Source organism: Cinclus cinclus, chromosome 3 (genome assembly GCF_963662255.1).
Source record: "Cinclus cinclus chromosome 3, bCinCin1.1, whole genome shotgun sequence".
Classification (NCBI taxonomy): domain Eukaryota; kingdom Metazoa; phylum Chordata; class Aves; order Passeriformes; family Cinclidae; genus Cinclus; species Cinclus cinclus.
The window spans coordinates 23,227,430-23,254,677 of record NC_085048.1 but is presented as its reverse complement, the minus strand read 5'-3'; the positions used below and the strand labels follow the sequence as shown (position 1 = coordinate 23,254,677).

Here is a 27,248-nt window from a genome sequence, read left to right as displayed (position 1 = left end):
ACAAAGGCTGCCGGGAACTGTAGTGTCCGTGAGTGAGAATCACGGTAGACGCGATCCCGGGGGCGGGAGCCGAGGTAAAGCGGCGGTGTCCGGGAGCCGCGATTTCCGCAGTGACTGCGGTCAGGCCGGGACCGTGGCACAGTCGAATTGCTGCCGGGGTAACGGGAGAGCGCTCGGTGCCGCGGCTGTGGAGATAAAAGCAGTGCCGAGGCCATTGAATCTCGTGGCCCTGGTCATTTGCTCGTCCAGTTCAGTGAGCACGGTTACCACCTGCTGTCAGCACACGCCTCGTCAGGTTTTCTAAAACTGGACTACACCTATTTTTTTAAGGCGTAACACAGTCTTTTTGTTCCAGAAGAAAACCACGTGTATGGATCTGTGAACCTTTGTGCGCGTCTATTGCCCTGAGCGTTTTCAGGAGGAGGATGAGGCGTGTGGCTTCTCTTGAGGGGTAGGTGAGCGCTCAGGCTCGGGCAGCAGGAGCAGGAATGGGGACGCAAGGGCTGTGGGAGCCGGCATCGGCAGTGGGTTTCAGATGCAGTGATTGTAAAGCTGCTCTGTGGAGAGCAGAGAGTGAGAGGCAAGGGGGCTGTCCGACAGGCCGGGCACCGATCCCTGGCCGGGCAGCCCGAGGTGGTGCGGAGCAGGGGGCACCGGGTGCTGCTGGCGTGCTGGTGGGCTCTGTGAGCAGCTGGGATGCTACCGCATCACCACCTGAGGTTTTGAGATGGGGTGCTCATGGCTACAACTGGGTATCATTAGTGCTGCTTCTCGTTTGGAGTTGGGGGTCAAAGCTGCTTTTCTTCTACCTGGGTGTGCCTCTTCTTAAATATTAACCACTACATATTAGTAAAGCTCCTTTACTGTGTATGTGGTGAGGCACTGGTGGTACAGGTTGCCCTGAAAAGCTGTGGATCCCCCATCCCCGGCAGTGTTTGAGGCCAGTTTAGGTAAGGGTCTGAGCAACCTGGTGTAGCGAAGGGTGTCCCTGCCCATGGTAGGGGAGTTGAAACGAGATGATTTTTAAGGTCACTTCAAATCCAAATAATTCTATGATTCTTTTGGGCATGAAGAAGCTTTGCCTGTAGCAACAGAAAAACGGTGTCCTGTGGCTGTCGCTGGGCTGAGTGCTAATATGTGATTATGCATGTGGGATGTAATATGGGTAGCTTAGAGCAGAAATCTTATGTAAGTGTACACTGCTCCTCCTGGCTTCACTGAGAATCATGCCTGTCTGTTGGAGGCAATTTGCATCTTTATTGTATATACATTTAAATATAAATATTAGCTTCTGATTAGATGGGCTGGGGGACGCACCCAGAGCTTTGTTTTTCCCCACACCTGTTTTAGCAAATGAATGTCTTGTGCTACACTGTACTCCTGGATTACAGCACCAGCTCATCCTGTCTTTCCAAACCATGGGAATTAACTCTATGCTTTACTTTCAAAATCTAAGGGATGAAGTGTAAAAAGAAGCTGACACTTCCTGAATCACTATTACAGTACTAATAATCAATTGTCTTAGAACAATTTTTCTTCCTTGTTTTTCTGCCCTTCCCGTTCTGTTTTAGGCTGACCTTGTCAGAGCCAGGCACAGCTGCTGGTGCTTGGGTGAGGAAGGCACAGGCCTATCTAGCAGCACTTAAAATGTCGAAATTTCCCTGTTTGTTCACAATTTGGTATTTCTGCATTCTGGTTTTGTTGTTTAAACTTTTGTTTAAACCTCTCAGATGTGAGAGAGGCCCATCATCACTGTGGAGTTTGTGTTTGTCTGGCTGGGTTTTGTTTTCACAGAATCACAGAGCTGTTAGGGTTGGTAAGGACCTCTGGAAATCATCTAGACCAACCCCCCTGCCAAGGCAGGGTCGCCTAGAGCTGGTTACACAGGAACACCTCCAGTTTTCAGTGTCTCTGGAGAGGGAGACCATGACCTCCCCGGGCAACCTGTCCCAGTGTTCTGCCACCCTCAATGTAAACAAGTTCTTCCTCACGGTTAATGGAACCTCATGTGTTTCAGTTTATGGTGTTGCTCCTCATCTTGTCACTGGGGACCACTGAAAAGAGTTTGGTACAGTCACCTTGGCACCCACCTTTGAGATATTTCTACGCATTAACGAAATCCCCTCCCACTCTTCTCCAGATTGAACAGGCTCCGCTCCCGCAGTCTGTTATAAAAGACATGCTCCAGAAATGGTTTGGTTTGTTTTTTTCTCGTTAAAACCCAGCTCAGCGCCCCCTCTTCGAGGGGCCCGGCGCGGCCGCTCCGGCCGCACTCGTGGGGCGCAGTCCCCCCGCGGGGAGCCCCGCCGGGCCGGGCCGGGGGCGCGGGGGCCCGGCCCGGGGCGGGGCGGGGGCCGGGACGAGACCGGGGCCGCGCCATGGGCCGAGCGAGGCCCGCGCGGCGCCGCTCTGGGCCGCAGCTGCTCCGCGGGGCGGCGGGGCCGCCATTCCGGGCCTGTCCACAGGCCGGGCCGGAGCGGGGAGACCCGTCCACGGTGAGTCCCGCCGGGCATGGGCACGGCGAGCCGGGAGACCCGCGTTCCCATACAGCGAGGAACGGGAGCGGGGCCACTCGAGTGTACAGGGGCCCAGGCTGGGGATGGGCAGCGCGAAGGCCGGGCAGGAACCGGGACCTGGCCTGAGCGGCGGACCCGCCGTGGCACATCTGTCCCTGCCTTGGTGCGCAGCTCATGGGACACCCCAGGAGCCCTCTCTGACAAACGGGGCAGCCCCTGGGACCGCGCCCGTGGACACCCACGGCTTTGAACCGCGCCTTTCGCACTGCTCCCCGCTTAGTAATATCTTCGAGTAGTTGCCGCGGCGCACGACAAGTTTAAAAAGGCACATGCTGTTTGTTTACTGACTGCTTTTCTCAGCTGTGAGCAAGTTTCGCTTTCAGTTCTCGGTGCTTCAGCACTTCAAACAGGAGTGGATACGTATTTAAAGGGTTCGTAAGCGAAATAGTAGGTTTGAGTTGCACTTAGTCAGAAGTACTGTCCATACAATGAGTTAGGCTTGGTGTTAAAGGCCCTTTAACTGATTTCTGCGGGGAAAAAAGTGTATAGGTGAAGTAAAGTGTGAACACGGTGTTACAACATGGTGAAAATAAGCGGTTTACATTTTACTCTTCAGTATCAACACACTTTTTACTTCAAGATATTTTGGCAATTTGTATTTATGTCCTCTAAGGATGTTGAATTTGTGTGGCTTCTATTTTTAGTTTGGATGACCCATGATGTAGGGCTGCACATTGCTTGTAGGAGACTCATGCTCTTTACAGTGATTTCAGTGGGACTCAGGTGAAACAATCTGAAGGCCGATTGAAGTAGAGTTTTAAAACAACCTCACTATTAAGTTCAGCAAGAAATGGTATTGAGTTAACCAGGGATGACTTAATTTAGGTTTTGTCAGTGGGTTTTCATACAGGTGGGTTGTGCTTCCATGGTAGCTGGGTTAACTTATGTGCATTCTGGCATGTTTTTTAACAGGCATTCCGCACTGAAATAAGTGGTTTATGACTGGTTTGGTTTTTAAATATTTTCATTGTTGTTGGTTTTGGTCTCATTGGTTGTTGGGTTTTTTGGAGGGGTGCTGGGGTTTTTGTTTCTTTTTGTTTCTTTTTGTTTGTTTTTTTGGTTTTTTTTCTTTGTTTTGTTTTTTGTTGGTTGTGGTTTGGGTTTGTTTTTTGGGTTTTTTTGAGTTTTGTTCGATTTTTTTTTTATTTGGGTGGGAGTTGGTTTTTATGGGGTTTCAGTTTTTTGTTTGGTTTTGGTTTTGGGGAGTTTGGTTGTTTTTTGGGGGTTTTGTATGTTTTTTGTTTGTTGAGGTTTTTTTGGGATTTTTTTGCTCTACTCACTTTTATTCCTCAGAAATATTTCAATTTGTCTGTTTTGGTCACATTTGACACCAGAACTGGAATTGCAAAGATAATTTCATACAAGTTTTTTGAAAATTAGTATCCTCAGTAAGGAATAAGCAGTTAGGTTCACCACTTCATCTGTTCAAGAGACATCAGACAATCTATCCAGCCACTAGTGATTATTGATAGTAGTGTTAAGCATCTTTAATTTTGCTGTGGTTATAAAATATGAGGCAAGGGTGCTCCTCCACTCTTCAGTCACAGTTCCCTGAATGGGGTATGAGAATGGTAGTTCTGGGACAGTATAGGAGTCTGTGAATTTTAAGACATCACAGCTGTTAGGATCAGAGTTTCAGAACTTTTTTGCAGGGCAGTATATGCAGAAAAGGCCACAAGTCCCATCTGTATTGATTTGAAATTACTGTATAAAAATTGTTTGGATATTAATTAATTTTAGATTTTCAGACTAGGAGAACATGCAAGACATTGTCATTGTTTGAAATCTTGTTGCCAAGGATCTGAATAAAGGCTTCTGTGTTGCCATCCAGTCACTGACCTGTTGGAGTAAGCAGGTTAAAGCTTTATAACCTGGATGCAGACCACTGAACATAGCTTTATGCTATCAGATGCACAACCTGAAAACCAGCCAAAAAGGATCTGGTACTCCAAACTGCTGTTGTTACGGACAGGCTCTGTGTTCCTTGGCAAGTAGTAAAAAATGTGGGATTCGGTCTCTAATGTGAGGTGCTCGGTCCTGCTTCTCTGTTGCAGTGAGTGTGTGAAAAGAAACAGGTAATGCTAGAGGGCAGTTCCTCCTGCCTGAGACACTACCCAGTGTATCAGATAGATTTAAAGGCACGCTGCACAAGGGGAAAATTGTCAAAAGGCCTTTTAACTTCAAATTTCCTGGTCTTTATTCCTGTAGCAGTATTAGTAGGGCTAGTAGGCTTAGAAGATGAAAAATAAAGGATGTTCACAACATCTTGCATCTACAGGATTGTAGCTCTGCATTGATGTCAGTTCAGCATTCCAGTAACATAATCACATTACTTCTAAGATCATAATACAGCTTTATGAAATAAGGGAGATAAAAGGCTACTACAAAAGAAAATCGTGGAAATGTAGCTAAAATACACATTACAGAAGGCAGAAGTCACAAGCCATGAATGTTGTTGTCTTCTTAAGAGGTAAAGAATAACAGAATGCAGTGACCTAACCTTCATTTTAGGGGAATTCTGTTTTATTTCAAATGTATGGTTATTTATATAGAACAGCGTACATTTTTTTTTCTAAACTATAGTGGAGGGAATATCAGCAACAACTACATTAAGCTAGAAACAAGAAGTTTTTTTGCTTTGTTATCCAGCAGAGATTATGTGGATGGATGCCCCATTCCTGGAAGGATTCAAGGCCAGACTGGGTCAGGCTTTGAGCAGCCTGGGTACCTGAAGATGTCTCAGGCCATAATACAGGGGGTTGGTACTAGGTGATTTTTAAGGTGCTTTCCAACCCACAACAAAAGATTGGATAGATAATCTGGTGTAGCTGCTACTTATAGAGACTGATTCACACTTAGAGTTACTGTAGCAAAATACATTTGGTTTTACCTGACATGAGTGTAATATTCTTCCTCTGCACACTTTGTTTCAAGAAATGCATATGGTTATGCTCTCATATAGGACCATGTGGAAATTCAGAATATTGGTTTAACTGATGGCAGTGTGACTTGTAAGATGGTCACTTACGTGCCTAAAAATTTTACTAGAACAGATCCCCTCCTATTGCATTGTAAAGCTTCATTTTTTTTCTGGTAGCAGACTGTTTTCTCTAGGTCGTGAGACTTTATCCTGTCACTTTAGCAATAGTGTCTCCCATCAGGGCTGCCTACAAGCTTGCTGTCAGTTACCTTTAGCTTTAGCTTATAAGTTGCTTTGGGGATTATACCCAGTTACATCCAGATACAGGCTGGCCCTTTCTGGTGAGAGACTAGGACAAGAGTTTGTGTGTGGCTGGCAGGGACTGTTCTCTTGGAGGAGAGTGGAGTCTGCAAACAAGCAATCTCAGATGGGTACAGAAATCAAATGGATTGTGTTCTGTGCTTTCAGATCAAAGGCTAAGTCTTGAGAACATGATTCCTGCGACTGTTCACACTGTCCTGAGTGCTCTATATTTATGCTGCCACAGAAAGAACTGGTTACACTCAGAGGAGAAAAAAACACAGGAAACGTCAAGGACTGAAATGTACTTGCAGCTAAAGTATCCTCAACATGAATAGGTACAAAACTATCAGACAGCTTGGTGATGGAACCTACGGCTCTGTTCTCCTAGGGAGAAGCATTGAATCTGGAGAGCTAATAGCCATTAAAAAGTAAGTGTTCTCATACATTACTTAATAAGGCATAGTCCAGGTTTTTCTTTTCTAGGTCCATATCAACTTGGTCATGCTGGTTTGAGTACTTCACATTCCATGAAGCTTTTTAATATGGGGTTGTATTTAGGCAGCATGAAAAAGTTCCTTCTATCTTCCAAAGCCTCAGCAGAAGATAGAGGGTGAGATACATAGGCTTATTGTGTAACAGCACTTTGCTGTTATGTGCAGTCAAACATATTTATGTGTTATTTAGAGTATTCTGCAACGCTGCTTTGGAATCTACAGCTCTTTTGCTGCTGCTTACATGGAACGTACATCCTGTAGTCTAATTTTCAATGGAATATTAATACCGCAGTGATAATTAACACAACTGATCTCATTATCCACTATCTGTATCTTTTGTGCTATTGCATATTGGTCTTTTCAGCTCAAGATTTTCTTGAAATTCCTTGAGAAATTCACTTGATTTTCTCTTCTGCTTCAGCAGTGACCTTAGTTTATAAATGGCTTATTTGTCCCAGCTATGGCAAGAGACAGCTGTAAAATATTGCAGGCACCTTTCTGAAATGCTGACCATGACCATGACAAGGGACAGACTTGTCAAAAGAGCTTTTAGTACAATGCTGTTTTGTATGAGCACTCAATAGCTGGCTTTATCAACTTTCTAAATCCCCTGTGCTGAGGGTTTTTTGCCTGTATCAGATGTTGCTAGAAGTACCTTTAAGTTTCAGTTTGCAATATGGGAAAAACTCAGAAAAATCAGAACAAGCCAGAAGTATTCTCTTAGCTTAGGTGGTCCTTGGCCTGGTGAGTGAGTGCGCAAGACAGTGCAAAAACACTGCACTGTCAAAAAAAAAAGAAAAAAAATCCAGGCCCCTAAACTACTCTAATTGTAAGAGCTGATTTCAAACTAGAAACTTGGTACAATAATAAGTAATACAGAATTATCATTAAAGGTGAAGGCTCAGATCTTCAGAGAGTGCCTAACTCCCTTTGAAATCCAGACTCTACATAGCTGGGCATTTTTGTAAGTTTTAATCTGTGATCTTCTGTGGGCATCTATGTGTAGGATTTCATCCTTTTGGTTCCTAATGTATAGAGTTACATCTCAAAGAACTGAGTGGTAATCAAAATGTGTATCAACTATATGTTACACACAAATACTGTGTTCAGAGTTACAGTATGGCTTAGAAGACTGCCACACAGCAGAGCTGCTTATAAGCTTAAAGGGGAAAGCAGAATCAGAAAAGCAATTGGCATGATAGATGCACCTTGCAAGGGAAGGAGAAATTTGGGGAGCAGTGGACAAAGGAAAATGTGGAAATACAGCAAGGTATTAAAATTACAGAGAAATCAAAAGACAGAGAAGAGGGGAAAGGAGAATGTGATAAAATTGGAGAACTGATGAATTGGATTTTCATTTGACTTGTTTCAGAACCTTTCTCTGAGTTGTTCATAACTGTCAAGATGATCTTTATTCTTTTTTGCTAGTTAGACTGTCCTCCACCACATTGTTATACCAGAAAAAAAAATAGCATGCCTGGGCTTGTTGAAGGCTCTGAATTGTTTTCAGCAATATACATATATATATATATATATATATATATATATATGTATATATATATATATATACACAGAAAAATGCAATCCTGTGTAATAGTTATTATTATTTGATTGTAATTCTATTGGTGTGTGTGTATTCCAGTAAATCAACTTGACTATACCTTGTCTAGAGATATAAAGGTTTTTGACAAAGGAGTTAACATTTTACATTTTGATGGAAGAACTGAATTTTTAAGATGCAGAGACTTTTGGTTCTAAGAACAGCTGGTGTTTTCAATGCATTAGTCATTATTTTCCCCTCTACTTTTGTAGAATGAAGAGGAAGTTTTATTCCTGGGAGGAGTGCATGAACCTTCGAGAGGTTAAGGTACTTGTTCTGTTCAATGCTTGATTTCAAATTAGACAATCACTGTCACATTTGGGGGTAACATCAAATTCTTTACAATTCTTCTGTCAAAACACTACTCCCAAAGTGAGCAGTAACATATGACATTACAGTTCTGTTTCCTGACTCTGCATTGAAAGTGAGTGTTGGTAGTCTTATAAAAATGCTAATTGAAATACTGTAGTCTTTCAAAAATTAATTGTTTTTAGGGAGCTGCTTCCTCCCTGAAGTGAGGTGTGTTTGTGTGAGAGTATTCTATCACAACACCTGGACTAGAGCTAGTTTTTTTCATAGCAGCGTCTGTGGGTCTGTGTTTTGGATTTCTGTCCAAAACAGTCCTGACAACACAGGCATGTTTTAGTTATTGTTGAGCAGTGCTTCCACAACCTCAGCCCATCTCTTTTTTTCATGCTTCCCTCTCAGTGAGTAGTCTGAAGGTGGGCAAAAGGCTGGGAGGGGACATAGCCAGGACAACTGACCAAAGGGACGTCCCATGTGACATTGTGCCGAGCAACAAAAGCTGGGGGAAGGAGGAGGAAGTAGAAGACCTTCAGAATGATGGCATTTGATTCCCAGGTAGCCTTATATGTGATGGAGCCCTACTGTACTAGAGGTGGCTGAGTACCTGCCTACCCATGGGAAGCAGTGAATGAATTCCTTATTTTGCTTTGCTTGCATGCTTGATTTTTTTATTTACAAAATCTGTATCTCAGCCTATCAGTTGTCTCACTTTCTGCCCTTCTGATTATTTTCCCCATCCCACTTGGAGGGCTGAACAAGTTCAGCTCCCCACAAAGGTTAATCCAACAATACCAAGGAAGACTTTCCAGGGCTGTTTTTAGTCTTGACTCTAACCTGGCTGTTGCCAGTGCAGGTGCAAGAAGAGTGTGAATTCTGCCATAAGGAAGTTTCTTTCAGAGAAAATGCAATTGTTTTGCTGTTTACAGTGATAGCAGATAGCTGGCTTTTAGATGACCAGCACATTAAATTGCTGCATAGACTGTATATGTATGTGGTAATACTTGGGAGATCTGGTCTTTGTTCTCAGAGCTGTCTGATTATTTAAGACACCAGAGAGTTTTTGAAGTAAATCCTTCTGCAACAGAAGTAAGTTGGGTTTTTTTATTATATTAAGACCCTTGTAAAATCCTGTTTGTATTTTCTGTTTCTAGTCTTTGAAGAAATTAAACCATGCCAATGTGGTAAAGCTGAAAGAAGTTATCAGGGAAAATGATCATCTGTATTTTGTGTTTGAATACATGAAGGAAAATCTTTATCAGTTAATGAAAGAGAGGTATGTAACAGCATCACCTATTCCAGATACAAATTAATTACTTCTGTAATGTGCTTTTAATACCCCTGATACTGTTCCAAGGACTTTGGATCACTATAGCTTAAAGCTGTAGGCTGCAGTGAGAACTGTGACTGTCACTTTTGAGCATATCCCATTCAGTCTAGTGAGAGTTTCCCCTGTCTTGTCCCAGATTAGTATGGTAGGGGAGCAGGGTGTTCTTTTGAGAGATAGGAACTGTGGCCTTTTAACAGTCCTCACACTGAGGAGGCATTGGACCTAGAACTTCTGAGTCCTCCAGTTTCTAAGTACTCTAATGGTACTTTTTTATAAGAGAATGGTATCACCACCTCTTTTATGGCTTCCTCAAATAAATGAATAAATAAAAAGTAATTGGAACAGTAATCAGAAGGTGTCAAATTTTGGAGTGCTTCCAGGAATTACTTTTCCTTGCAGTGTGAACTGACCTGACCAAAGACTGCTTGCTTCATATGTCAGCATACTGAATAAAATCTAGCTTTTTGGTATTTGCTGGAGCATTAGTAAAGTCTTAATTTTAGCCTTTGGGCCATGTTAACATCCACCAGAGGATAACTGAGGACAAAATTTCCAGCTTTGAATTATTTCTTTCTATGAACCACAGTATCATCCTGGCAGATGACAATAATCTTCCTTGATTTAACAAAGTAAGGTTGTTACAATATATCTATGTGATTGCTACATAAAATGCCTTTTTAAGCATAAAAATGCTTACTATGTACGCACAGGTATAGAAAACTAATTTAATTTGGCACATCTGTAAGGATACATAATTATGTATATATGGATATATATTATGTGAAATAATGAACTTTGAAAAAATGGTTCAAGTCTATAACAGAAACCAATTATCTTTGGGAATTTCACAGAGATGCTTGATATCCTACCTTATGAAAACTAGAAGTCCAGATGTCTCTAAAAGTATGCTTTGCATCATATTCTCTACAGTTTAGCTAGGCTGTGGACTTGATAAACATTGAGGAAGTCAAACCTTTAAGAAAGTGATTTATTTCCTTAATTCTTAGTTAAATGGCCAGTTTTGTGCCAAGGGACTGTAGGGGAAATAAGAATTTCTTCTGTAGCTAGAAAAGAAAGTAGAAAAATGAAAAGTCAGATATGAAAAGCTGACTAACAGTTTTATTTGTCATTGCTACTGCCTTTTATCTTTGGTTCGTTAGATAGCATATGCTAATGTATGAATTTAATCATTAATATTTATTTCTTCCCTTTTATTCCACAGAAACAAACTGTTCCCTGAGTCTACAGTTAGGAATATTATGTATCAGATCCTGCAAGGGCTTGCATTTATTCATAAGCATGGTAGGTTATATTTTAGCTATAAACATTCTGAATTAGAGATGGATACTGTTTGTGTAAGTTTTTTGTTTAATAATCAATTACATTAATAACTTTAGTAGAAGGAATAATCAAAAGAATGTCTCTGTATGAGAGATTCAGACTGCTGAAAACACCTGTATTTTATAGTTGCCTAATACTTCATTCTGGAGGTTTGCTCAGTTCTTTTTCTGTAGATTTCCACTTTCTCAGTCTGGCAGGTGGCTGCTCTCAGATTCTTTGGGTGTTAATGAACACATTTCTTGATAGATTTAAAGGTCCCCTGAGACTGAGAATAAAAAAGAAATTACTCTTTTTCTCAAGGTACACACAGATATCTGAATAAAATGCACCTTGTCTGTAAGATACATTTAAAGTAATGAAGTGTGAGTGACAGGCTTTTGTTGTATGGGCTTCCAGCTAATATTTACAACAATGATAAAAGCTAAAGCTGATGCACCAGCCAGTAGTAACAAGACCTCCTTAACTAATAAAAAGATCTGAAAACAAACACGTTATTTTAACAAAAGCTTCCTCCCAGTTTTTTGCTGACCTGTGCAATTCTGCTAGATACACTGTGGGGCCTGTTGCTGGGCAGCTCTCTGGGTTATCAGAAGAGATAACCCTCTTCTGAACTGACATTGGTGGCCAAAGTCCTGGAAGCTTATAAAGACCAGCAGTGCAGTTCCCTTAAAGAGCACATTTAACTGTGTTTTGCAAAATATTTTCCAGCTAATGGCTTGATTCACTCTTCTGATGGGGCTTGGATACTCATCTGAAACCTAACTTTAAATTCCCATCTGTTTTGGTGACATACATAATATGTAAAAACAAAAATATAATTGATTTTCAAAAATCTAAACCGGATTTTTTCAATAAATTTCAAATGGATTATAGCCTTTCAGAACAGCTTTTATTGCTATTTAACTTATTATAGCTGTGAAGACTGAGCAGTTCTATGTCAGAACTGTCCTTTTCACTAACCTGCTACCACATTAGACTTGTATTTCTGCCAAGATGTTGCAAATCTGTAGTTGAGAGCATCTGGAAATGTTTGGCAAGCCCAGTAGGGTGGTTGTGATGATATTGTGGCTCACAGTGTAAAAATGAGTGTCCCAAGATTCTCTCCGCAACAGTTTTGGAAAAAAAAATCACATTAGCATTTTTTCCCTCTCTGTATTTCTCTGTTCTGCTCCTGTGTGTAGAAATGCTTGTCAAGTAAAATTCTTACCTTCTTAGTCCATCCAAACTCTTAAGCATTTTTTATATTCGAGTACACAATGGATTGCTCTTTTTACAAGTTTGTCATGAAATAAATTGCCTCACAAGCATTCTGTTGGTTCATGTCTCTGCAGCAAAATACAGAAGTGGTTATATAAATGCTAAGAACAGCTTTGATTGCTTTGCCTGGTACTTTTCACAAAGAAGCAGTAGTTCAAGCTGGCACCAGAGTATCAACATACCTAGGAAGGATGCAGTCTCCTGGTTAGCAGATACCTACAGCACTATGTTTTCATTGCTGTTATACATTAATCTAACAAAGAAAAGCTAATCTAGTTATACTGGACAATGTAGACACATCCTATGGCTATGTTCAGTCCATTTTCTGTGGGAACATATTCAAAGCCATGGAAAAAGTAGGCATAGTGGCATCTGAAAAGGAGCTCAGAGAGCTTCAGTTAGATACTACAGAGGGAGCTGTATCTAGGAACAATGGTTCAGACACTTGCAAGAAAGAAGAATAAGGACAAGATTTCTGGGCTAATGGTGGAAGCAAAGTTCAGAGACAGTAGTCAGTAATACACCAGCCCTCTCCTCCCATTTGTATTAAAAGTGCTCTTGCCAAACATTAATTCATGATCAGTTTTGCTGGATGTAGGGAGCACTAAAAAAGTACACTGAGATCATCTTACATGGTGTTGAGTGCTTGCAGATTATGTTCTTAGATTTAAAAAGAAGTTCAAAGTGCAGAAAAACCCCCCATTTTAATTTATATTCTGTTTACTATTTTATGTAACTGATTGATAACTTTTTTGGACAGTTTCCAATTAGAATGAAACTAGAATCAAAATGGTGAAAGTTTTTTTTCTATGTTACAGAAGTCACTTGAAAGAGAGCTGTCTGAATAAATGCTCTAATTGCTACAAGATAGCCAACTTCTGTATACTGTTCTTCACAATCTAACTGAACAACACAGTAAACACAGTACTGATCAGCTCTGCTGATCACATAAGACTTTGATGTCTGTGTTGTGCTATTCCAGCTTCAATGCTAAGAACTAAAGTAAAACAATCCATTTGGAAAGTAAAGAATATAGCTGTGAGTGAAATTGCAATCCACATCAATATTTCATTTGAATTTCAGGATTCTTTCACAGGGACTTGAAACCTGAAAATCTGCTTTGCATGGGACCAGAACTTGTGAAAATTGCAGATTTTGGCTTAGCCCGAGAAATCCGATCTCGACCTCCTTACACTGATTATGTATCCACAAGATGGTAAGTGCTAGTACTCACCTACATTATAGGAACTTGCAGTCAACACTTGAAGGTAGTACAGTACTAAATTTGTGCTGATTCTTATACTACTTTTGATTTCTCCTGGCTATGAAACTTTTATTTAAGTTTGGTGTAATTTGAAAAGCTTCAGTTAGTGCAAGACAGTTTACAGATGGCAGAGCACAGGAGCAGAGCAGGGGTGTGGTCAGGCAGGTGGGAACATGCTAGGATTGTGTCAGGAAGGTGTAAGAGAGTTTACAGAAGCTTATGTAGTTTTAATCAGAAAAAGAAAAAGTCTGCATACAGGAGAGGAAAGGAGGTTTTTAAAGAATATTTGCTCTTAATAGAAAAGAATGAAGAGGTGTGCAATTTAATGTATGTTTGAATTCTGTAGATTGTTGGGATTTCCTACTCTTCCTTTCCTCTACAGGTACAGGGCTCCTGAAGTACTTCTGAGATCCACCTGCTATAGTTCTCCAATAGATATTTGGGCTGTTGGTTGCATAATGGCAGAAGTTTACACGCTGAGGCCTCTCTTCCCAGGTGCCAGTGAAATTGATACTATATTCAAAATTTGCCAAGTCTTAGGGACGCCAAAAAAGGTAACTGACTGCAATAATCCTGGAGTTGTTCTGCAATACACAGTGGTACAGTAGCAGTAAGCATAAAAATAATAAATCTTCTGCTTACTGTTAATTTACGATAATGATTTCAGATACAATAAACTAAATTAAAACTTATTTTCTGTTCAGTAAGCATCTCTGTGCAGTAATTATGCTGTAAAATCTGACACAGAGGAGAAAGTGACCCCTGCACAGCAAACCTAGTCCTTAGACTGTGATTTCATTAGGTGAGAATTTAATTTTCTCTTTTACTTTGCATATAAACCTATGGTTTAAGAGGCTAAAAGTGGGAATCATGGCAAGATTCCTATTTCGTGATTCCTTTTGTGCATATGACTCTGTCACATGTACAGCGAAATTCACCTCTCACCAGAGATTTGAGGTGAAGATTTTTAGTGAAATTCTCAGTATAAGACCAGAGAAAGCTGGACACAGTATATGGTTTTTACTGATAGAGTATGTGCTAGTGTGCTTAGGAACTGATATTTACACCTGAACTTTTTTTGTATTTGGAAATCTTATTCTTCCAGAACGACTGGCCTGAAGGCTACCAACTTTCAGCTTCCATGAATTTTCGCTGGCCTCAATGTGTACCTAACAACCTGAAAACTCTCATACCTAATGCTAGCAGTGAAGCCGTGCAGCTCATGAGAGACATGCTGCAGTGGGACCCCAAAAAGCGACCAACAGCTAGTCAGGTTTGATTTTGTTTCTTTTTCTATGTTTGCGATTTTTTTTCTTTTACTGCAAGGAACAGTCATTTAGCAGTTGCTCAGAGGTGCAGTTCTTAGAAGGGAGAAGAGGAGAATCCAAGAAAAATTAGCAAGACAAAGGAGGGTAATAAAGAGAGAGTAATCAGTCTTTTGCATGAAACATCAACTTCTTGGGTTATGTGCTCAATGTTTAAAGATGTGACTGCAGCGTGTAAATACACAATACACTTGAATTAAGCATAATCCAGTCACTGTGAATAGCGGCAGAGTGAAGGTGGGATGTATGGCTGAAGGCTGTGATGCTGTTGTTTCATTGTGGTGTGTCACAGAATAACTGGAATCTGGTTCAGTCACCTTGCCCTAGGTAATCTGTGTCAGTGCTGTGTTACTCTCAGAGTAAAAAAGTGTTTCTTGATTTTCACAAGGAGCTTCCTGTGTTTCAGTTTGTGCCCATTGTAACTGAAGAGAATCAGTCTTCTTTACACTTTCCCTTTGTTTTTTTTGGTACACTTTGATAAGATCTTCAAGAACCTTCTCTTTTCTAGGCTGAACAGTCCCAGCTTTCTGTTTTTGCTCATATGTGAGATGCTCCAATCCCTTAATCACCTTTGTGGCCGTTTGCTGGACTCTCTCCACTATGTCCATCTCTCTTTTGCTGGGGAGGTCAAAATTGGATGCAGCAGTCCAGGCACTGCCTTATCTGTGCTGAACAGAGGGGAATGATCACCACTCTTGATCTGCTGGCAACACTCCTGTTCAGGCAGCCCAGGAGTTAGTCTTATTTTCAGCAAGGGTGTATTTGGTAGCCCTTCCATGTTCAACTTGGTGTCTACCAGGTCCTTTCCTGCAAAGCTGCTTTCCAGGTAGTTGACCCCAGCATGTACTGGTGCATGTGGTTATTCCTGGTATTTATATTTGTTAACTTGATGAGGTTCCATGATGAGGCCCATTTCACCAGCCTGCCAAACTCTCACAGGGTGGCAGCACAACCAACCAGTGTGTCAGCCCCTCCTTCCACTTGTCACATCAGCAGACTTGCTGAGGGTGCCCTCTGCTCCAGCAGGGACATCATTAATGGGGGTGTTGCAACAGTATTTGCCCCAGTATTGACCTCTGGGGAACACAGATAGTCCTGACCTTCAACCAAGACTTTGTTCCATTGATTGCCACCCTTTGGGCCTGGCCTTTCAGCCAGCTGTCAGTTCACCTCGCTCTCTGTTCCTCCAGCCCAGTGTTGCCTGGGTAAGGCTTGCTTTTGCAGGGCAGCCTCAGCTCAAGCGCACTGCAGATACATTCCAACATCCTGTACATAAGCATTGCCCAAGTCATCAATATTGCACATACAGTGGTGGTAGCTGCTGGTTTCGGCTAGTACTCAGCTAATACAATGAGCAGTGCAGCTTTTGGAAAACAGATGTGATTCTGGGTTCAAATCTGACACTTGTCTTCAAGGGTCATAGCTGAACCTTTGTGATTTTTATTAGACCTTCAGTACAAATTGCAGTAAAAAGCTTGAAATTTAATTAAAGCAGTTAAAAAGTGAAATAGATTAACAACTGTCAAAGGTAATGAAGAACAAAAAACCACTGACTGTAACAGTGTTAAGAGCATTAACAAATTTTTTACAGTAAAGTACTGTCTTGGTTTAAAAAGTCAGGTGTGTGCTAGGGAAGAGCAGGGCTTTTCCTCAAAATGGAGCTAATAAACCCCTCCCTCTGAATTAGTATAATTTTGAAATTAAAGGGCTCTCAGGCAAAGATATGGGGGTAGGAATAACAATTCTTCACTAGTGTATCTAACAAGACAAACGAAACAACAACTGTGAAATTAATACCAAACAGAGCAGTAACCCAGTCCCAGTTCTTCTCGGCCACAGGCAGCCTTCCCCCTTCCCTTCCCCCTTCCCCTTTCCCCCTTCCCTTCACCCTTCCTTATGCTGCAGGTGCCACTGCTGGGCAGGGGCAGGTCCCGCTGGGAGCTGCAGGAGGGCTGGGGGTGATGGCAGCGGTGTCCCAGGTGGGAAAGGGATGGAGGAGGGACTTTTGTTCACAGTGTTGGTCCCGATGCTCCATCAGGATGCTTGGCTGAAGTGAGAAGACAGCAGTGCAGGGTCCAACAGCAGAAAAGTCAGCTCCTGAAAAAAAGAACGGCGTCCCCCCTGCCCCTGCCACTAGTCATCAGTGCTAGGGCTTAGCCATCAATACCTCTTAGCATGTCAGTATGAAAATATTCCACAGAGAGGAAAGGAAGAAAACCAACCCCCAACAAGTACAACTAGAGTGAGGAATCTGAGCTTATAGAAGCTTTTTGCAGTAAGAAGTCTTGGGGAAGGGAAAGTAAGTGTGCCTGAAACAATAAGATGGATTAATTGCCTTTACTGACAACTTCCTAATTACTTATAAGGCAGGATAAAAGTACTTTTACTAACTTGTCAGAAAAGGTAGAGGCTAATTTCCATTAATTTACTTAATAATTCAGTCTTGGAAATGGAGAATGGAAGAGATGGGATGTCTCTTGAGGTCACTGAGTTTTGCTTGCTGAAGCTGTAATGATGAGGGGGATGTGTTTGCACATGCACATACAAAGTGACAGCATGCAATTAAACCTCTCTTTAGATGTCATATACCTGGTTAAGTATCTTAATTCTGCAGAACCTTTCCTTCTGTACTAGCCCACAGAGCATTTGGTAATCCAGTATGTTTTGAAACTTCTCCACTATTTTTTTGAAGTGGATTGTGGTCACTAGATTCTAGTGTTGAGAGATGGGTCTTCTGCTGCTTCCTACCCCAGAGAAAAAGGAAATTAATTTTGTACTGATACATAGGGCTGGGGTAAATGATAAACTTTAATTTTCTAAGCCTAACATCTTTATTACTCTTTAGGCACTTCGATACTCATACTTCCAGGTTGGGCATGCCCTGGGCATTCAGGAGCTGGGAAAACAAAAGGAGCTGCATAATAAATTGTCTCTGCATATTAAGCCTGTCCCTCCAGCACAGCCGCCCCCGAAACCTCATGCCCGAATTTCATCAAGGCCTTTTCAACAAAGCCAGTCTTCTCAGCGTGTGGTGTACGCATGCAAGACAGACAACTCTGGGACTGAGCACAGTAACTACTTACAGGAGGACAAGTCTAACCAGGTTCTTCTGCCTGCACTTCACAATAAGGTTCCTCAGCAGGTAAACATCCATCTAGCATAAAATAGCTTGTTTATATACTGCCTTTTCTTTTTCTTGTTCTCTTTCAAAGTTCTTGTACTTCACTAAAAGGACAGTGAATTGAACTAAGAAATGGTTCCAAAATTCCAACTTTCTTCTAGAAACTGGAAGCTCCTCTGTTGAAGTCTAAGTCCATTTGCTATAAAACAAGCAAGTCAATTTCTTGTTTTAGAATCACTTTTTGCTTCCCTTTGTTGTAAAGCACCACTTAAAAGATGACAGTGATTTCATATGAGTAAAAAGGATGTACAGTGTTCAAAATATTAATGGGATTGATGCCAGAGAGAAAACTATTAAGCAAAATAGTACTGAAATGAGGGAGACTATTGCCCTCGTCCATTTAAGGCATCCAGTTTATTGACTGGGAATAATACTTTCTTTGGTCTTCCATACTGGACATGGAAACCAACAGATCCTTCTTGCAGCATGAGAATGTACCCTTTCTGTCTACTAATGAGGAGGCTGGATTTATAAAGTAGGTGATGAGAGCAGACAGTGGGAATGCTGCTGCTACAGGGTCAGTCATAAGCAGGGTCTGTACTGTACAGCGTCACACAAAGTCAAAATGTACTGCTGAGCCTGGATGACTGAAGGGACACAAATTTATACCTGTGCTGTCTTGCAGTAGAAAAAAAAAGATCAACTGTGTAGACACAGGCTTGTGGAAACATAAGTGTTCATGCAGTTTTATATTTCCAACATGGGTCGAAAAAATGGGTTGAGTAGAAATTGAGTATAAGGTAATAGTTTGGGCGGTGCATACTGAAACATGAATAGAATTGGAATTGAGACCCAAGAAGACGCTTTATTACAAGACAAAATGCAGAAGATACATAATATATCAGCAGGCTTCAGCTTGTGTTCTTAGCATGTTTAATGGAAGTTGAAGATAGTGTTGTTACAGGTCAACTACAGCTATGACTCTTGGAGACAGAGGGGAAAAAAGTCCTCTTTGGTCCTGTCACCTAATTGGCAGTCTAAGCATGTGGGTTTGTTTCTTTTCAATCTTTATAACAGGAAACATCTGCTGGGTCTGAGAATATAAACAGTGAGCTTAAACCAAAACCTAGGCGAAGATGGGGACATCTTCCCAGGACAGTTAAGAGTTCTGAAGACTGGGATGACTTGGAAGATCTTGATTTCAGCTCTTCCATTATGAGAATGGACTTGAAAAACAAGAAGAAGCAGAATGATGAAACTCTTTGTAGGTAAGGGTGTTTTTTATGTGTATTTGCTATTTGGTTTATTTCTTTGGCCTTTTCCTCTTTCTTAGTAATGTTGCTCTTCACACTTTCTTCGTATCTAGAAATGTATATCTATACAATTTTGTGTTTGGTTTTTTTTTTTTCCACTGAAAATAATAACTGGCTTAAGTTTCTCCAAGTTGATTTTTGACTATATGCTTTCAATTTTGCATGTGGGTCATTTTGACATATTCCACACATATAAACTGTTTTGGACAAGTCAGTCTAAGCTGCAGTTTCCATGGATGGTGTACAGAGGAGAAAAACTTACCGAGTGATTTATAAAAACTTTAAAAGCAGTGTATAAGGGAACTAGAAGCACAAATCTGATTTTCAGGGGCATTAGTATGACTTTGGGTTGATAATATTCCCTGTTGTCTGTGTTTTATGATGTAGCAAATACATTACAAGGAAATGATTCCTGGAGATGGGGTGGAGTTGAATAATAATGTGAATAAACATATGCTGTAAGAATTGAACTGTATGTACCAATTTTTGAATTACAGATTTGAAAGCATTTTGGACCTGAAGCCTTTGGATGCTGTAGGCTCTGGCAGCAGTGCACGAACTTCCCATGCGACCTTTTTGCGGCAGGACACTCCCACACTGCGAGTTTCTGCAGCAAAGCAACACTACCTAAACCATTCTAGGTATCGACCTGGTTAGTAAAAAATGCTTTACTCTTCTTTCTGCAGTTCCAACAGGAGTAGGAAATAGTCACTGATACATTACCTCTTATCCTTTTAACTTGTGGAGGGGGGCTACTGCTCAAAGAACATGAGGACAGAAAGAGCTTTCCTAATGTAGATGGCCATGACACAAACTACATTCTAGTAGTCTAGCAACTGAGAAGTGCTGCTTACAAACAATACCACTTCAAAATTTATTTAGGAAACTAGAAGGTATTTTGACAGCATACTCAGTCTTTTTTCCTGAAACAATTAATTGACTTTCAGATTGTCTCAGATAAAGTTTTGGTAGCTAAAACTTGTTTTACTAGAGGAGATTGTAAAACACATTGATGCCAAGACTACTTTAGCCATATCATAAATTGTGAGTGCATCCTTGATTGTTAGGTACCCTGCTTAAAAATGAGATCTATGTTAAATACAAATAATAGGTGTCATCCAAACTGTAGTGCAAACTGTTTGCATAATCTGAGGTACAGAAGAAGAGTACAGTACTATGAGAAATGGAATTGCCATTATTGCCTCTCAGGTTATCTTGTTGCTGTTAGGCTTTTATAGGAAGCACAGATTTTATGTACATAGCAAGGTTCACTTTCTGTGACGTGAGAATAATTTGTGGCCTTGATGTAAGGATCATGTCCTGTGATACAAGCAGCCATTGATGCTAGTGGAACTACTTACATTGTGAGGTTTGCAGGATTAGGGCCTGTGGCTATAGTTACAGCATTTCTGTATCATGAGGGGTTGGAGAGCAACTCAAAGTTACTGAGAGGGAGAAGTTTTGGTTAAGTTGAACCAGACATCTGCTCAAAGATTGTGCTTCAGGTGGAATGAATAAAGGCCTGTGTGGCAAAATGGATTTTAGTGAAGTAATCTTTGAATTTTTGCAATATAGGAATAAGCACCAGGAATAGCATAGTCTCCACTTCAAACAAAGAGTCTGTTCTATCTAATCACTGGCCCAGTTCTGGTTTGTCTGGGAAAACTTTCGGTTTTGGAGGAAGTACTAGCAACAGGATGAATTCAGGTAAGAAGGTGTGCCTAAGACTCTGAGAAATGATAAGAAGTCATGTCTGTGCAATTCCCCACCAGTGTATTTTGGAGTCATCCATTCCCAATCCAGAGATACTTGCTAACTCTGTCTTGTCTATGTGTTAAAATCAGTTATGAGCACTCTTCTTTGGGAGACTGCCTTAAACTGAAATATAGCAAGTTCTCCTAATGAATCCTCACAAGTCTGAATTACTCCATGCATAGAAGGCTGGACAGCTTAGGTCTGTTCAACCTGAAATAATTCATCCTGTTTTCAGTTTCCCTGTTCAGTTTCTTTGAGTCATGTTTTCTGGTTTCCAAATTATTTTAGTCCACCTGGTGCATAAATGGTTGTCATTACAGGAGGAAGCTGATATAAATTGAACTAACCATACACACCACTCTTGTTTGAAGAATTAAGAAAAGAAAATCTATCATTATGTCTTCCAATTGATGTTGTTTAAAATAATGTAGTAATTATAGTTTTAAAAGTTCATACAAAAACAAAAATCTCTTCCATTTTTCCTCTTCAGGTTTTTTTTTTTTGCCATTTGGTATTTCAGGTATTTAATTACTATTGTTTGAGTTGAATTAATTTGTAGACTTTTAGTTTTTGTCAGATATAACATGTTTTTAGATTGTATCTATGTATTTTCTTTCTAAACCCTTGCTTCAGGTTTTCATGTGATAGAGTTCTGCGGTGCCATGCTGCTTTTGCATATGGTATTTTAAAGTGTTTTATTGCCAAAGTTTGTGTTGAGTCTTGGCCCAAAGAAACATTTTGGGCCTCTAGAAACTCAGGTTAAAAAAAAACGCAAAACAACAGCTTGAAAGTTTTGGATGTGATTTAATCAGGAAGTTGTTCTTTCAATATGGGAGGACACTGTAAATAGCTAAACTACATGAGAACCTTTATATATGTAGTACATCTCCTTCCTGGCTCTTCTAGAAGTTTTTGCTTCTTTTGTAGCATAAATCATTAGATTTTTCTCCTTTTTATTTTATTACCATTGTTTCCCACATTAGGCTTTGCCACTACTCTAGTATAGCGTAGGCACATGTGTGTTGGCTCTGCTCTGTGCATGACATATTGTTTAGTGTCCCTCCATGCAATAACTCTAGACCGTTTTGTTCCATTTCTGTGGCTTTTCCTACAGATCAGTTAAATCTTTTCCTGCTTATCTTAGGGACAAGTTTTGTAGCTGGCTTTCGAAATTTAAAATGTGAATCTGTCCCACATTTTTAAGTTGTACCCTCACAGGCTTCACTAAGAGCTTTGTGTAGCACCAAAGCCCCAGACTCAGTACATAGAAACCAAGAGTCAATATATTCTTGGCACATAGTTGCAGAAAGTCAAGCAAGATAATTCCAACTGAAATGCTAAGTTCTGGAAACTTTGAGAAACCTTGAAAAAGCTGAGATGTCAGGGAGGATTGTCATTCTCCCTGCCAGGGTACAATTTGTACCCGTTTTGTATTCATCTTCAATGCAGTGTGATACTGACAGTCTCCTGAATGCAGGTGTATATATAGGAGCTGTGGATTTCAAGTGCCTTTAATTAAGTTCTTATTTTGTTCAGCCCATGATCAGTCTTGGTCTTGAACATGATCAGAGCACACCTTTGTCACCTGTTGACACTATGGGAGATCCATTGTGTTCAAGTGTACCTTGCCATTTTTTTCAGGGCCCATAGGATCAAGTGGTCTAACGAGTGCTTACGCCCCTTCATTTCTGAAGAAGGAAGTAGGTTCTGCTGGGCAGAGGGTTCAGTTAGCACCAGTTATGGATCCATCTTCTGGTAAGTCCTGTACTAAAGTTCTCTGGGTCCCTTGGTCAGTACTCCAGTAATGCTGTATGTATGCAGCACTGAGCTGTTTATCTTTGCTTTATTTTATTTGGCAGTATATGACTGGAAGTATTGTTTGTAACCTTGCAGAACTTCATATGAAGAAAGATTTGGTTTGCATTTACTTTTGTTAATTAAATATCTGGGTTTATCTACAGCTTATTTCAGTGGGACCTAGAGGTTGCTGTGAGAGCTGGCACAGAATTCACACTTGTCAAATCAGTGATGTAAATACTCTTTGTCTGCTAAGGTTTTAGGGATTGCATCCACTGTTGTTTCACATCAGCAAACTTTGTTAAAAAAGGAGGCTTATTTCCTGGTGAAGTAATGATCTGGACCTGCACCCAGTTGTTGTTCAGTATGGACAGCTCTCACTGAACCTTTATATCACAGATTTTTTTTTCCTTCAGATTTTGCATCTGTGACATCAGTCAGACCCCTTCTTGGATGGCCATCGTTCAGTTCGCCTGCCAAAAGCTCGCCGAGGTTAATGCCTCTCCCGCCGGCAGCGGCAGCGGAGCCGATCCACGGGCGCGTTGACTGGTCTGCGAAGTACGGCGCTCACCGGTGACCTGGGAAGTACCCTCTGGCCACTGTGTGCTTCCCAGGAAATGGTGCCTGACGTGAGACCATTTCACCCTGGTTTTTATGCCTGTACATTTAAAAGGAGCACATCTTCCATGGATGAGACATTTTGAAGGGTTTTTTTTTTTTACTTATTTGCATTAATCTGAATGCAGTCTTCTACCTTTTTGTATAAAAATGTTTTGTTACATACTTGGGTCCAATTATTTTCACAAAAGTGATACATTTTGTAAATAAGGCTTAGAGAATTTGGCATTTTTATACAGCAAATTTTTATAATGAACTTCTAAAAAATTTATCTTTTTTATTAGATTCAACTTTTTTATAGAAGGAAAAAAAAACCATGGTGCAATATTGTAGTGAAGGAGAAGTACTGAGGAAGGGGCATTCATTAGACGTTTTCTGAAGTTTATGTGCTAATTGAGGCTGTGTAATTTCAAGTGATGCCATGTCTCAGTGCCACACTTCCGTTGTCCTATGCTCATTGTTTTGTACTGACATCAGAGGAGTGAGTGACTTAACAGTCTAAACTCTCCTTCGCAGTCACTGAGAGACTGCTGAAAGATAGTGGGAGGCACCTTTTGTTTTTTAATTTATTTTTGCCTTTAAAAGGTTTTTTGTTGGACTGCTATTCAAATTTGTCAGATCTGAGGACTCCTGTTTGGTGAAGGGTAAATACTGTTCTGTAGATCTATTTTTTCACACAGTGTTCCTTTTTTTCCTGCTTAAAAGTTTTTCTTCAGCATTGTTCACTATGAAATAGAATGTGGACCTACCTCTGTTAAATTCGTGTAAATGGTCTAGTGATTTCTAAGGAGAAAAAACAAATTCTGTTTCTTCTTTTTCTTCTGTTGCGAATGTAAGAGCTGAAGACATATAAAAAACCATATTAACAATAAATTAATAAAACTAATAAAACTGGTTTCAGAGTAACAAAATATGAATGGTATGCCAGCAGCATAGTTTAAGGAAACAAGATCTATGCAGCTGACTTACTTTTCACAACTGTTTTAGATTGCTGCTCTTTTAAATCACTTAATGGAAAAAAAAATCCAGAAAACCAAAACAAACCAGAGGAAATGGGCCAGTCTAATATTACTTATGTTTATACTCAGTTCTTCTTCACTCAGTACATCTTCATTTACAATGTGAAGAATATGTCAGCTTCCATAAATTAGGCCCAGAGGCTCTAGAGGAAAAAATGGGATTTTATGTGGTCTTTTAAGGAAATGTTGTAAAACTGTAGTTGATTTCACTGAAATTGAGTTAAACTGATCTTCAAAGAACTGTATCAGTTTATGATAGTATGGGTTATATCAAGTTAGAGAAAAAAAGGAAGTAGCCTCATAATCTGGTTTAGTTCTGCTCTGAAAGGAGTGCCAGAGTCCAACCATCAGCAGAAGATTCTTTTAGATCACAGTCAGCATTTGTCTGTTCCTGCACCTTCTTCTGAAGAAGAAAGATACAGGTGTTCAGTGCTGTGGGAGAACACCTTCCATAGCTGTGTTCTGGAGCAGTGCTGCCAAAGCTGAAGTGTGCTGAGAAAACGTATCTCCCTGCAGAAGTGTGCAGAAATGCTTATCTTTCTGAGCTCATTGTGTGATCAGCTCAGGAAAATTGTTTATTTATGAGACTTAAATCCAACCTAAAGGGATCAGAGCAGGTGCAGTTCTCAGTTTCCAGCCATTTCATAGGAAGTGAATGGCTTGTGTGTCAGCGAGATCCTCTCCATGGGATCTGCCAGCACACAAGGGACAGCTGCTGTGGTCTTGAGACTGAGAACAGATTCTGACCTTTTTGGTGCTTCCTGTGGCGAATGTGTGGGATTCTGAGGAAACTGTACCCTAGGGTAGGCTGCTGGCTCAGTGCTACAGAGGGGACCACAGGGAGCACTGGTCACTGCTAGCTTTTATGGGCTCAGCCCATAGTGAGACAGTTCAAAGGCAAACAGGGAGCAAAAGTGTGCATGTAAGACTTGCACTTGCCAAAGACATCTGTGTCTTGCTGCTCTGTTATCTGGGCATAGCAAGAACTAACTCCATACCTAACTGCTTCCACAGTAGTGATGCCAGTGCTTAGCAGTAAAGCAGACATTTGATTTCTAAAGCACACACTGATGGGTGTCTGTGGGTAAGTGGAAAGGGAAATATGTATATTTGTGTTAGAACTGGAAAGATAGTTGTTTCTCTTGGTGGAAATAAATACCTGTATTTATGTCTACATATAATTTAATTTATTTTATCACCAAGTAATTTGTCTCAAGAATGAACACCCTGAACTTATCCCAGTATCCCTAGACATAAGTAGGCTGGTTAAGTAGTCTGGTCTATACACTCTGTTCCTACGTTTGGAAGGAGACAAGTCATGAGAGCAGGCAGCTGAGGCTTGGATTCATCATACCTAAGTGTGAGCTCCTTTGTTGTGAGGTGGCTCACCCCTGGTGAGTGAGAATCATGTCAAAAGAAATCTGTCTCGTTTGAGAACATAATAACATTCTGGAGAAAACTGAGTCTCTCCACTAAGGATGGGGACAACTCTGTGAGATTCAAGTAACACAGGATGAATCTGAGCCTGGCCTGTAATCTCTGAACCTTTATCAGACTGTCAGTGATTCTTTTGACTATAGCATTCAGGCTTTAGTTAGTCCAGTGAAAAGATTAGAAAAATAAGTTGTACTACTAATTTTCTTTTCTTTTTTTTTTTTTAATGTCTTCTTTCCTAAGTTAAAGCCTTTTATTTTGGGGAATAAAGCTAATAATCTTGACATTCGGAATCACAGCTAGTTTTAACTTAGTGAGAAAAAAGTTAGCTGTATGTAATGGCTTTGTTCTTCACTCAAGCAAATTCTCACTGAAGCTGGAAAAGTTCTTTTTGAGCAGGACGGAGCTGAGTTTATATATTTTACCATGCTGTCTCTGTGCAATACAGATGTGGAAAAGATGGAGGTCTTTATATACTGAAATCTGGCCAAGCAGCATATCTGAGAATTTATGATACGTAACCTACTACTTTGTGCTTTAATATTTAGCAGCATCTTTGTGGAAAATGTTTCTAGAATTGTACTGTTTACATTTTCTCAGGCTTTAGGCATAACATGTAATAATAATAGAGTCTGACAGCAGACTCATTCACCCCTGTAATCCAGATTTTCCAGAAAGTGGTGTGTGCCATGATGTTAGTAAGGAAAAAAATAAAAGCCAGAAAACCCACTTGCTTGGTGTTCCTGTACCTGATGTGGCTGTTGATATGAGCAAGATGTTCCATGATATGAGGAGGAAAACAAACTGAAAGAACATTTTAGAATTTAATGTGGAGGAAGGGGGTAGAGTTTTCAGAGATGGGGAAAAATAATGGTTCTTGTTTATTCAGCATTTTTGTTCAGAAACATTCTAAATGCTTGTTTCATTCCTTCTGTGTCAAATGTCCTGCCCAGAATAAAGTTATCCTTGAAGAAGTACTGACTGACTGACTTGCTCTTTTATTCAGTTTTTAATGAAAGCACTTTTTGCCTTTTGTTTGGTTGGGTATTTTTAATTGGGGTTTGGTTTTTTAAATAAGCTGTCTTGGATTGGCACTGGACATTCACTGGCCACATGGTTTGAGTCCAAGCATGTGATTCCTGCAATATACTGTGAGCTCCCTGTAAAACTGGTCACCTACTCTGCCTTGCATGTCAGGTCTGAAACTACCTGCAAGACTGAATTATAATATGCATAACACTTCAGGAGGACAAGCAGCTGATGTAGATTGTTGTGGGTCCCTTCCAAGGGAAATTACTCTGTTCTGTTAATGTTCTATTCAATATTGTTCTCAGTGTCTTGTGTTACCTCTTTAGCCTTCTCTTTTGGCTTTCAAAGCAGTGAAAGCTGAAGACAGTTTATAACTTACAAGCCCAGCACTTTTGTTAGCTGTTTAAGTGGGCTGAAAACCACTTGCACATGTGAAGAACTAGGTGAAA

At 40.5% G+C, this 27,248-nt stretch overlaps 1 protein-coding gene across 4 annotated transcripts; it reads left to right on the top strand.

Annotated features, from left to right (window-relative positions):
- The first annotated feature begins 222 nt into the window (after nucleotides 1–222).
- Nucleotides 223–26,724, top strand: CILK1 (ciliogenesis associated kinase 1). 4 transcript variants are annotated; one of them, XM_062489735.1, is made up of 14 exons: nucleotides 223–451; nucleotides 5,965–6,227; nucleotides 8,106–8,160; nucleotides 9,351–9,472; nucleotides 10,749–10,828; nucleotides 13,208–13,340; nucleotides 13,771–13,942; nucleotides 14,494–14,661; nucleotides 17,559–17,855; nucleotides 18,912–19,102; nucleotides 19,645–19,799; nucleotides 20,723–20,854; nucleotides 22,544–22,657; nucleotides 23,116–26,724. In XM_062489735.1, the coding sequence occupies exons 2-14, from the start codon at nucleotides 6,127–6,129 to the stop codon at nucleotides 23,274–23,276; spliced, it is 1,881 nt and encodes a 626-aa protein (XP_062345719.1). In that variant the 5' UTR covers nucleotides 223–451; nucleotides 5,965–6,126; the 3' UTR covers nucleotides 23,277–26,724. The 4 variants fall into 4 exon arrangements, with proteins under 4 accessions (XP_062345719.1, XP_062345722.1, XP_062345720.1 ...); XM_062489736.1 differs by lacking the exon at nucleotides 223–451 and adding an exon at nucleotides 2,478–2,495; XM_062489738.1 differs by lacking the exon at nucleotides 20,723–20,854.
- The last annotated feature ends 524 nt before the right edge of the window (nucleotides 26,725–27,248 follow it).

Bases quoted from the DNA above. Each gene is read 5' to 3' on its own strand.
- CILK1 (XM_062489735.1), top strand. From the start codon at position 6,127: ATGAATAGGTACAAAACTATCAGACAGCTTGGTGATGGAACCTACGGC. The intron at 10,829-13,207 runs GTAGGTTATATT...TTTGAATTTCAG, and splicing joins TGCATTTATTCATAAGCATG to GATTCTTTCACAGGGACTTG. The intron at 19,103-19,644 runs GTAAGGGTGTTT...TTTGAATTACAG, and splicing joins AATGATGAAACTCTTTGTAG to ATTTGAAAGCATTTTGGACC.